Raw genomic sequence first — 11,890 nt, 5'->3', positions numbered from 1 at the left:
ACAATCTAAAACTTTATGAAAATGATCATCAACAAATGTTAGAGAGGCTTGCCAAGTTTGATGGTCAAATGACATCCGAGGAGAACTGTACAAAAAATTACAATTTTTGGTCAAACAGTGCACATACATGTTGACTATTTTTGACTAATTTTGTGTTTTTCGTATAGAGCTCCTCGGATGTCATTTGACCACCAAAATTTGCAAACCTCTAACATTTGTTGATGAATTTCCACAAAGTTTCAGATTTTTTTTCAAAATGTTTTGGTATATTTTCTTGCGTGGGTGCATCAAGGGTGGGTGTAGAAAAACCACATTTGGCGACTTCTTCCAGCTATCTTCTTGTAATTTTTTTTGTTTAAGTGCCATATTTTGATTACGTGTGGAGGTATTGATGTGAAAAATTGTTCAAATCCAATAGTAAGATTCTTATGTTCTTCAATCCACGTTGTATCTGAATATCTACTCCCTCCATCCCATAATGTAAGACATTTTTTCGACACAAATGTAGTGTCAAAAATAAGTCTTACACTATGGTATGGGGGAGTAATAATAATAAATAACATGCACAAATCTACTGATATGCTACTAACTCTGCAGCGAGCCTTAATTACGGAGAGCGTCAGCCACTTGCTATATTTTCTCCCTCAATCAGAGAGGAAAATTATTAACCAGATGCACACTGATCAATGGTAGAGTGCAGCATCTAGGAAACAATAATGATACAGTGCAGCTAGCATCAGCACATCATCAGCCACGCACTGAACTAAACCCAGTAGTGCCAGAAAACAAATGTGATTCTTAACACCAATTATTCAACTCCCGCAGAAAACAACACCAATTTTATATTCAACTAAAGTATTGAAAAATGATTAATACATGGTGCGGTTCCAAAGACCACGTCCACACGGCACAAGCACTTCCACTACCACAAGCACCAGAGCCGGCCTTCCAGTGCCAGAGCTCACACGGTACCCAGTCTTCTTTGAACCGCTTCCAACTTCAGATGAAAACCACAGTCCATGGTCCACAAAATAATAGTGCGCCAGTGGAGCCAGGAGAATGGAAAACAACAGCAAATGTATCCACCATCCGAAGCTCGTACGCGTGATAACTGACAAGGAAGTTCATGCTTCAGGTCAAGAGGATGGAACAGAAAACAGATACCCAGCACTCCAGCAGGCCAACCATCACCCCGTCCATTAAGCAACATGATTGCACTTCTTCTTGCCGTCCACTTGGGTTTGTCCACACACTGATTGAGACGCCGATGTTTGCTCTGGATCGCAAGCACCTTTCGGAAATGATCTCCCCATGCACCATCTGGCCGGCTGAATACTTTGCATATCTTTACCAACTGTTTTTTCAAAACACGGCTTTTCCTGTTCACCAAAAGGCAAAGGATGTGGGTAGAGGTTAGATTTGTTTAGTGAAACTGGTAAGAGAAGCGATATCAGGGCAAGTAAAGTAAGGCATGCTGTAAAAATTCATCAAAAATTTGAGTCAAGGATGACTGGAAAATCTACAATGCAGTTTTTTTTGTACGGAAGAATGGGTAGTTCACTTCCCAGTAGATTACAGCATGCAACCAATAGTGAAGCACTGAAATATCAGTATGAACTAGGAAGCTGCCGCGTGGGCTGGGAGCAGTTGTGTAAAACCCGATTTTCTTGACCCAAATTCTTCGTGGTGACTATGACTACGAGGGACAGAACAAATGGGAGCAAGGCCTGCTTCTTCCTTTCCCATCATGCTCTTTCATGGTTACACCACCATTGATGCTTTATCCAGTCAGGGGACAACATAAGCTCAGGTTCCCGTGTTAGTTTCACCAGAAAACTATGCAGACACTCGATTTTCCCAACAAGACATACAGCAAGATATTGCACATACCTTCCCTTGGCCTTGGTCTTGTGCTGCTGATATGCTTGGCCTCTCCTACCAGTTCCTGCACGGAGCAGGAGAAGGGCTCCCTTCTCCAGTTCCTTGGTGGGCTCTCACAAGATGGTGGCCTCGCTGTGTCATGGAATAATGGCTCGGATTGCTGCCAGTGGGAAGGGATCACCTGCAGCACAGATGACACTGTTACAGATGTCTTGCTGGCTTCTAGAAGTCTTCAGGGGCACATCACACCTTCTCTTGGGAACCTCACTGGATTGCTGCGCCTCGACCTGTCAAACAATCTGCTATCCGGTGGTCTACCGCAGGAACTGGTATCCTCCAGCAGCATCCTCATCGTAGATGTCAGCTTTAACCGTCTTGGAGGAGAGCTGCATGAGTTGTCGTCTACCCATGCCCGGCCACTGAAGGTACTGAACATCTCGAGCAATTTGTTTACAGGACAGTTTCCGTCCTCCACATGGCAGGGGATGAAAAATCTGGTTGCACTCAATGCCAGCAACAACAGCTTTACTGGGCAGCTACCAACTCATTTCTGTGCCAGCTCGCCATCCTTGGCAGTGCTCGAACTCTGCTACAACCAATTCAGAGGGAGCATTCCCCCACAACTTGGTAGCTGCTCCATGCTCAGAGTGCTCAAGGTTGGCCACAACCACCTCAGTGGGAGTCTCCCGGACGAACTCTTCAATGCTACCTTGTTAGAATACGTCTCCTTCCCCGGGAACAGTTTACAAGGAACACTTGAAGGCTTGCATTTTGGTAAACTCAGTAATCTGGGTACTTTTGATCTTGGAGAGAACAACATCAGTGGCAAGATTCCGGAGTCTATAGGTCATCTCAGGAGATTGGAGGAACTCCATTTAAACAACAACCACATGTATGGGGAGCTGCCATCGAGTCTGACCAACTGCACAAATCTCATAACCATTGACTTCAAGAGCAACAATTTCAGCGGGAAACTCGCCAAGGTCAATTTCTCCAACCTATCCAATCTAAAAACTATAGATCTTATGTACAACAGCTTCAGTGGCGAAATTCCAGAAAGCATCTACTCATGCAGCAACCTAATTGCACTGCGTCTGTCTTCCAATAAGTTCAATGGCCAGCTGTCAGAAAAAATAGGCAATCTAAAGTCCCTCTCATTCCTATCACTTGCTAACAACACTCTTACAAATATCACAAGTGCACTTCATATCCTTAAGAGATGTAGAAAACTTACAACCCTGCTTATTGCGTTCAACTTCAGGGGAGAAATCATGCCAGAGGATGACATGATTGATGGTTTTGAAAATCTTCAGTTTTTTAGTGTCGATGGATGCGGATTGTTTGGACAAATACCTCAATGGATATCGAAGCTAGCAAATTTAAAAATATTAATCTTGTCTAACAATCAACTCACTGGATCAATACCAGCCTGGATCAAAACCCTAAGCAACCTGTTCTATCTGGGCATATCAAACAACAGCCTCACAGGGGGGATTCCAACAGCCCTTATGGATATGCCAATGCTAAATTCAGATAAGAGTGAAGCCCATTTAGACCCAAGGGCATTTGAGCTACCTGTTTATTATGGTCCATCACTACAATACCGTGTACCTATTGCTTTGCGTAATGTGCTAGATCTAAGCAACAACAAATTCACTGGTCAAATCCCCCTCGAGATTGGTCAGTTGAAAGCCCTCCTTTCACTCGATTTCAGCTTTAACCACTTGACAGGACAAATCCCACAATCAATATGCAACCTCACAAACCTGCAGCTGTTAGACTTGTCAAGCAATAATCTAACAGGTGGAATTCCAGATGCATTGAATAGACTGAACTTCCTTTCAGCATTCAACATTTCAAACAATGGCCTAGAAGGGCCAATTCCATCTGGAGGCCAGTTTAATACATTTCAGAATTCTAGTTTCCTTGGGAATCCAAAGCTGTGTGGTCCTATTCTCACTCATGAATGTGGTTCAGATTCAATACCTCCATCCTCCAGAAAAAAACGAGATAAGAAGGCTGTTTTTGCAATTGCATTTGGCGTGTTCTTCGGAGGCATTGCTATTCTTTTGTTGTTGGCACGTCTCCTTGTCACAATCAGGAAGAAGGGTTCTATGGCAAAACATAGAAGGGAGAGTAACGAAGATGTTGAAGCAACTTCATTCTACTCCAGTTCAGAGCAAACATTAGTCGTCATGTGGATGCCCCAAGGCAAGGGAGAAGAAAGCAAGCTCAAATTCACTGACATTTTGAAAGCTACAAACAATTTTGACAAGGAGAACATCATTGGTTGTGGAGGTTATGGATTAGTATACAAGGCAGAGCTACCTGATGGCTCCAAGCTGGCAATCAAAAAGCTCAACAGTGAAATGTGTCTTATGGAAAGAGAGTTCAGTGCAGAGGTTGATGCTCTTTCCAATGCACAACATGAAAATATTGTGCCGCTGTGGGGTTACTGCATCCAGGGAAACTCAAAGCTCCTCATATATTCCTACATGGAAAACGGCAGCCTGGATGATTGGCTTCATAACAGGGATGACGAAGCTAGCTCATGGCTTGACTGGCCAACTCGGCTGAAGATCGCGCAAGGAGCAAGCCTTGGCCTTTCCCATATCCATGATGTCTGCAAGCCTCAGATTGTCCACCGTGACATCAAATGCAGTAATATCTTACTGGACAAAGAATTTAAAGCTTATGTTGCAGATTTTGGGCTAGCCAGATTGATCCTTCCCAACCAAACTCATGTTACGACTGAGCTGGTCGGTACTATGGGTTACATTCCCCCTGAGTATGGGCAAGCATGGGTTGCTACGTTGAGAGGTGATAGGTACAGTTTTGGAGTAGTCATGCTTGAGCTGCTCACTGGAATACGACCTGTCTCAATCCTATCAACGTCAAAAGAACTTGTCCCATGGGTGCTGGAGATGAGGTCTGAGGGGAAGCAGGTTGAGGTCCTGGATCCAACACTTCGAGGCACAGGATGTGAAGATCAAATGTTAAAGGTGCTTGAAGCTGCTTCCAAATGTGTCGACCACAATCAATTCATGAGGCCAACCATCATGGAAGTTGTCTCCTGCCTGGCCAGTATAGATGCTGACCCGCAGATGCGAAAATCAGCCAAGATACAATGAACCACTAAACCACACATGATAGATAATATTGCAGTTTTGTGCATGATGTACATGTAACTTTCTTAGTTTCAGTAGAACTACTAGTTCTGATAATCAGTTTGTTCTGTATTTCTGCACAGAGCCTAACAGGTTGCCATCTTGAGCTTTACGTACTTTTTTCAGGAAATATTTTGGTATTCATCTTCCTTCAGATCTTTTTTACAAGGACCTTTAGATGTTTCTGTATGTATTATATATGCTTTTAAGTTTCACAAGCATGAGACAAAGTGTAAACATGTGAAATGACTATCTTGCTTTGTCAGTGAAAGATTGGAAATGGTTTTCATTGGGCAGATATTATGTCTTTCAGCTGTTTTCTCTGGATCAACGGTTTTAAGAACCGCAGAGTTGGAGCTGAACTACCGAATTGCCAGCTACAGCAAATGTTTGGTCGGCCCAAGCCTCAAACAAATGGAATGAGAAACTGAGAATGTAATACGACTACCATCTTTGAAATACAAACTGAATACTTAGCACGCAGTCACTAGCAGAACACGAGAGGAATGGTGATCAGAAGCACCTACGTACCATGTCCAAAGATTTAGGCGGCCAAGAAACCACGGGCCTTGCAACGTAGCTAGCCCCTCCGGCGTAGACACATACGCATCAGAGGACTTCCCAAGCATGGTCCACGATCCCACCCGGACTCTCTACGGCAACCGTCCGTCGCGGACTCGCGGTCCAAGAAAAGACACTCGGGTCGGCATTCCGCCGAACGGCCTGAGCGCGCTGCTGCCGAGGCGGACGGCGCTGGGAAGAGAAGGCCGGCATTGCGTCGGAGAAATAGATGCATGCGTGTGCGTGGAACGGGGCGAACGTGGCAGAGAGGATGCGCTGCGAGCACGGCGGCGTGAGAGGAGGAGAAGGCCGGTGAGAATGGTGGAGTTGCGACTCGCCGGGAGAGAGGAGTGATGGGGAACGCGGAACCGCGGAAAGCAGGCTGTGGAGCGCGGGAGCGTTTTCTCGCCTACTGCGAGACAGAGTAAGAGCGCGCTAAGAGCCGGCCCAATTCGGGTTCCTGCCGGAGCTGGTTTTCCTTTCTATTTTTCGTTTTTAATGGTTTTCTGTGCCGATTTTCAAGGGTTTTATTTTGAGGTTTTTATTTTTTGTGTTTCTCTACTGCAGAGTAATTTTTTCAACACGTGTTTATTTCTAACATACACATTGTACGTTTTTGTATAGATCGGGAGCATTTTTATAAATGCTTAATATTTTTCAAGTACTTGATAACAATTTTTAAAATATGTGTCTGATGTTGACCTTTTTGCATACACATTGTGCATTTTTATACCTCTGAAACATTATTTTATACATGTTTTATAAGTTTGCAATACATGATTAATATTTATTCAAATACATGTTTCTAAAAATTTAACAAATATGTGTTAAAGAAAATTAAATATATGTTCAAACATTCTTTTGAATGAAATAAAACAATTTTTTTAAAGTACACATAATTTTTTTGTCCATTGTATAAACCCTTATTTTAAAATATCATGAATATTTTTTTCAAATGCATGAATATTTTTTAAATGCAACATACAATTCTTTTTGAAGGGTATGAAACATTATTTTAATTACATGGAAATTTTATTTATATTTTATAATCTTTTTTCTCATTGTCAAATACATTTTTCTGAAATGCGTGATTTTGAAATAAAAACTGTTACGACATTTTTTCTGAATGGTATCAACATTTTTAATTGTGCTAATTTTTGTACACTGTATTAAAATTTTAAATTCATGGATTTTTAAAGTAAATTAATGTTTCGGAATACATGTATTAAGGTTCGGTGTGCAAAGGTTCGAATCCTTTTACTCCAAATTATGAAGACCCGATCTGATTTTTTTTAAGAACGAGCTAACAACTACAAGAGAAGTGGCTCAGTATCAAACATACCACGTGCCTATCTTATGAACGACAATCATCCGCTTGGATGAGGCCATTCTAAGGTGATTTTCCGATCTAAATCAAGCAGGTTTCCCTGAAGATCTTGTTCAACATGTTATATTTTTACTGGTAGGAGAATAATCCGACTCGGTATTCTTAAAAAAAAAGGGGGGGGAGCAGAACCAATTTAAGATGATATGGGTCATGAAGGAAATATACTCTAGAGGCAATAATAAAGTTATTATTTATTTCCTTATATCATGATAAATATTTATTATTCATACTAGAATTGTATTAACCGAAAACATAATACATGTGTGAATACATAGACAAGCAGAGTGTCACTAGTATGCCTCTACTTGACTAGCTCGTTAATCGAAGATGATTATGTTTCCTAACCATAAACAAAAGAGTTGTTATTTGATTAACAGGATCACATCATTAGAAGAATGATGTGATTGACATGACCCATTCCATTAGCTTAGCACTCGATCGTTTAGTATATTGCTATTGCTTTCTTCATGACTTATACATGTTCCTATGACTATGAAATTATGCAACTCCCGTTTGCCGGAGGAACACTTTGTGTGTTACCAAACGTCACAACGTAACTGGGTGATTATAAAGGAGCTCTACAGGTATCTCCAAAGGTACATGTTGGGTTGGCGTATTTCGATATTAGGATTTGTCACTCCGATTGTCGGAGAGGTATCTCTGGGCCCTCTCGGTAATGCACATCACATAAGCCTTGCAAGCATTACAACTAATGAGTTAGTTGCAAGATGATGTATTACGAAACGAGTAAAGAGACTTGCCGGTAACGAGATTGAACTAGGTATTGAGATACCGACGATCGAATCTCGGGCAAGTAACATACCGATGACAAAGGGAACAACGTATGTTGTTATGCGATCTGACCGATAAAGATCTTCGTAGAATATGTGGGAGCCAATATGAGCATCCAGGTTCCGCTATTGGTTATTGACCGGAGACGTGTCTCGGTCATGTCTACATTGTTCTCGAACCCGTAGGGTCCGCACGCTTAAGGTTTTTGATGACAGTTATATTATGAGTTTATGCATTTTGATGTACCGAAGTTTGTTCAGAGTCCCGGATGTGATCACGGACATGACGAGGAGTCTCGAAATGGTCGAGACATAAAGATTGATATATTGGAAGCCTATATTTGGATATCGAAAGTGTTCCGGGTGAAATCGGGATTTTACGGGAGTACCGGGAGGTTACCGGAACCCCCCGGGAGGTATATGGGCCTTAGTGGGCTTTAGTGGAAGAGAGGAGAGGTGGCCAGGGCTGGGCCGCGCGCCCTACCCCCCTAGTCCGAATAGGACAAGGAGAGGGGGGCGGCGCCCCCCTTCCTTCTCTCTCTCCTCTTTCCCCCTCCCGAATCCTATTCCAACTAGGAAAGGGGGGGAATCCTACTCCCGGTGGGAGTAGGACTCCTCCTGGCGCACCCTCCTCCTGGCCGGCCGCACCTTCCCCTGCTCCTTTATATACGGGGGCAGGGGGCACCCCTAGACACACAAGTTGATCCACGTGATCATATTCTTAGCCGTGTGCGGTGCCCCCTTCCACCATAATCCTCGATAATATTGTAGCGGTGCTTAGGCGAAGCCCTGCGACGGTAGTACATCAAGATCGTCACCACACCGTCGTGCTGACGGAACTCTTCCCCGACACTTTGCTGGATCGGAGTCCGGGGATCGTCATCGAGCTGAACGTGTGCTAGAACTCGGAGGTGCCGTAGTTTTGGTGCTTGATCGGTCGGGCCGTGAAGACGTACGACTACATCAACCGCGTTGTGCTAACGCTTCCGCTGTCGGTCTATAAGGGTACGTAGATCACACTCTCCCCTCTTGTTGCTATGCATCACCATGATCTTGCGTGTGCGTAGGAAAATTTTGAAATTACTACGTTCCCCAACAGTGGCATCCGAGCCTAGGTTTTATGTGTTGATGTTATATGCACGAGTAGAACACAAGTGAGTTGTGGGCGATATAAGTCATACTGCTTACCAGCATGTCATACTTTGGTTCGGTGGTATTGTTGGACGAAGCGGCCCGGACCGACATTACGCGTACGCTTACGCGAGACCGGTTCTCCCGATGTGCTTTGCACAAAGGTGGCTAGCGGGTGAAAGTTTCTCCAACTTTAGTTGAACCGAGTGTGGCTACGCCCGGTCCTTGCCAAGGTTAAAACTGATGGGGAACGTTGCAGAAAACAAAAATTTTCCTACGGTTTCACCAAGATCCATCTAGGAGTTCATCTAGCAACGAGTGATCGGATTGCATCTACATACCTTTGTAGATCATGCGCGGAAGCGTTCAAAGAACGGGGATGAGGAAGTCGTACTCGACGTGATCCAAATCACCGGAGATCCTAGCGCCGAACGGACGGCACCTCCGTGTTCAACACACGTACGGTCAGCGTGACGTCTCCTTCTTCTTGATCCAGCAAGGGGGAAGGAGAGTGTAACACCCTCGATGCGACTATAGATCCCACGTGTCGAGGCACGACTTAGAGACATAATCGCATTGAAGGCATATGTCGCAAGTTAGGCAATCTTTACAACATCCCATGTATTATAAATCATAAAGGGGAGATAACATAGTTGGCTTACACTGGCCACGTCAATCAAGTACATAAATAACATTACATCATCCAAACACTCATGGCCCGACTACGGCGCCAAAATAAAAGATAACCCGACATGCGACACAGTCCCAATCACCCCCAACTGGGCACCACTACTGATCATCGGGAAAGGAAACATAGTAACGTTGAGAGTCTTCGTCGAACTCCCACTTGAGCTCAAGCGCGTCTCCTGGAGCGGAATCATCAGGCCCTGCATCTAGTGTAATAGTAATCTGTGAGCCACAGAGACTCAGCAATCTCGCACCCTCGCGATCAAGACTATTTAAGCTTATAGGTATGGCAAGGTAATATGTGGAGCTGCAGCAAGCGACTAGCAAAATATGGTGGCTAACTTATTCGCAAAAGAGAGCGAGAAGAGGAGGCAAAGCGCGAGCGAGAAACTAGAGAACAACCTGCGCAAACATTACTCCAACACCGTGTTCGCTTCCCGGACTCCGTCGAGAAGAGGCCATCACGGTAACACACCCAGTTGATTCATTTTAATTAAGTTAAGGTTCAAGTTATCTACAACCGGACATTAACAAATTCCCGTCTGCCCATAACCGCAGGCACGGCTTTCGAAAGTTCAAATCCCTGCAGGGGAGTCCCAACTTAGCCCATGACAAGCTCTCACGGTCAACGAAGGAATAGACCTCCTCCCCAGACGTTCCGATCAGACTCGGTATCTCGGTTCTTCAAGACACTTCGACAGGTTAAAACAAGACTAGCAACACCGCCCGAATGTGCCGACAAATCCCGATAGGAGCTGCACATATCTCTTTCTCAGGGCACACTCAGATGAGCGCTCCATACAACTAAAACCAAACCTCGAGTTTCCCCGAGGGGGCGCTGCACAGGACTCTAGTTTGGACCAACACTCAGAGGAGCACTAGCCCGGGGGGGGGGGGTGTTTAAAATAAGATGACCCTCGGGCTCTGGAAACCCAAGGGAAAAAGAGGGTAGGTGGCAAATGGTAAGAACAAGGTTGGGCATTGCTGGAAAAGCTTTAATCAAGGCGAACTATCAAGGGGTTCCCATTATAACCCAACCGCGTAAGGAACGCAAAATCCGGGAACATAACACCGATATGACGGAAACTAGGGCGGCAAGAGTGGAACAAAACACTCGGCGAGAGGCCGAGCCTTCCACCCTTTACCAAGTATATAGATGCATTAAGATAACAAGATAATATAATGATATCCCAACAAGTAAATAAATGTTCCAACAAGGAACGGCCTCCAATCTTCACCTACAACTAGCAACGCTATAAGAGGGGCTGAGCAAAGCGGTAACACAGCCAATCAACGGTTTGCTAGGACATGGTGGGTTAGAGGTTTGACATGGCAATTTGGGAGGCTTGAAAGCAAATGGTAGGCATCGTAGCATTGGCATAGCAAAAGAGCGAGCAATCTAGCATAGCAAAGATAGTAGTGATTTCGAGGGTATGATCATCTTGCCTGCACAGTTGTCAGAGTTGACTGGATCCTCGAAAGCAAACTCAACGGGCTCCTCGTTAGCGAACTCATCTCCCGGCTCTACCCAAATAAGACAAACAAGCAACAAGACACAATCAACCATGTACAAGGATCAAACAAGATGATGCAAAGATGATATGCTATGCGGGATGCGATGCGGGATGCAAAATGCAAGATATGACAGGAAATGCAAGAACCTGGCCTCAACTTGGAAATCCAAGCATGCCACTGGAAAGATGAGATGAGATCGCTTGAAAACGATATAAAGGATGCCGGAATCGGAGTTATGGTTTGGAAACGGCAAGCGATTCAAAAATGACACCGGTCTGCGATTTACAGCAAGTAGCCATCTAAATGCAATGAGATGAACATGCTAAAGCACCCAAACAAGATGAAAAAATACATGGCAGGGATGCATTCAAGATGCTTAACAAAAGTCTAGCACTGAGCTACGGCCAATTCATCCATTAACAGGTTCAAACAAGCATGGCAAAAATGCATATGACAAACAGATCTCAGACTTAGTGAAATTAACACTTGTCTGAAATTTCAGATCAGATAGCACTCTTCGGAGCAACAAAACTACATGCTACAGGAACTGAACATGACAAAGTAAAGCATGGCATGGAGCTACTCAAAGAGCTTAACAAAAGTCCCTTAGTGACCTTGAGCCAAAAGGGATCAGAAAATACAAATGCAAGCATGTGATCATAGCAAAAACATAATCAGTTTTCATACTTAGTGAAAACTGGCACATGCTGAAACATAACTCAAGTAGGCATGTTTACGAGCTCGATGCACTCACTACCGTGCAAGTCATG

General features: G+C 44.1%; 1 protein-coding gene across 1 annotated transcript; it reads left to right on the top strand.

Moving 5' to 3' along the window:
- The first annotated feature begins 1,408 nt into the window (after positions 1–1,408).
- On the top strand, positions 1,409–5,684 carry LOC123132300 (tyrosine-sulfated glycopeptide receptor 1-like). Its single transcript, XM_044552092.1, has one exon. The coding sequence runs from the start codon at positions 1,839–1,841 to the stop codon at positions 5,010–5,012; it is 3,174 nt and encodes a 1,057-aa protein (XP_044408027.1). The 5' UTR covers positions 1,409–1,838; the 3' UTR covers positions 5,013–5,684.
- Positions 5,685–11,890: the final 6,206 nt, after the last annotated feature.

Source organism: Triticum aestivum, chromosome 6A (genome assembly GCF_018294505.1).
Source record: "Triticum aestivum cultivar Chinese Spring chromosome 6A, IWGSC CS RefSeq v2.1, whole genome shotgun sequence".
Lineage (NCBI taxonomy): Eukaryota > Viridiplantae > Streptophyta > Magnoliopsida > Poales > Poaceae > Triticum > Triticum aestivum.
Note: the sequence above shows the minus strand (reverse complement) of the source record. Positions and strands in the feature narration are given on the sequence as shown.

Coding starts and splice junctions, on each gene's coding strand:
- LOC123132300 (XM_044552092.1), top strand. CDS start 1,839: ATGCAGACACTCGATTTTCCCAACAAGACATACAGCAAGATATTGCAC.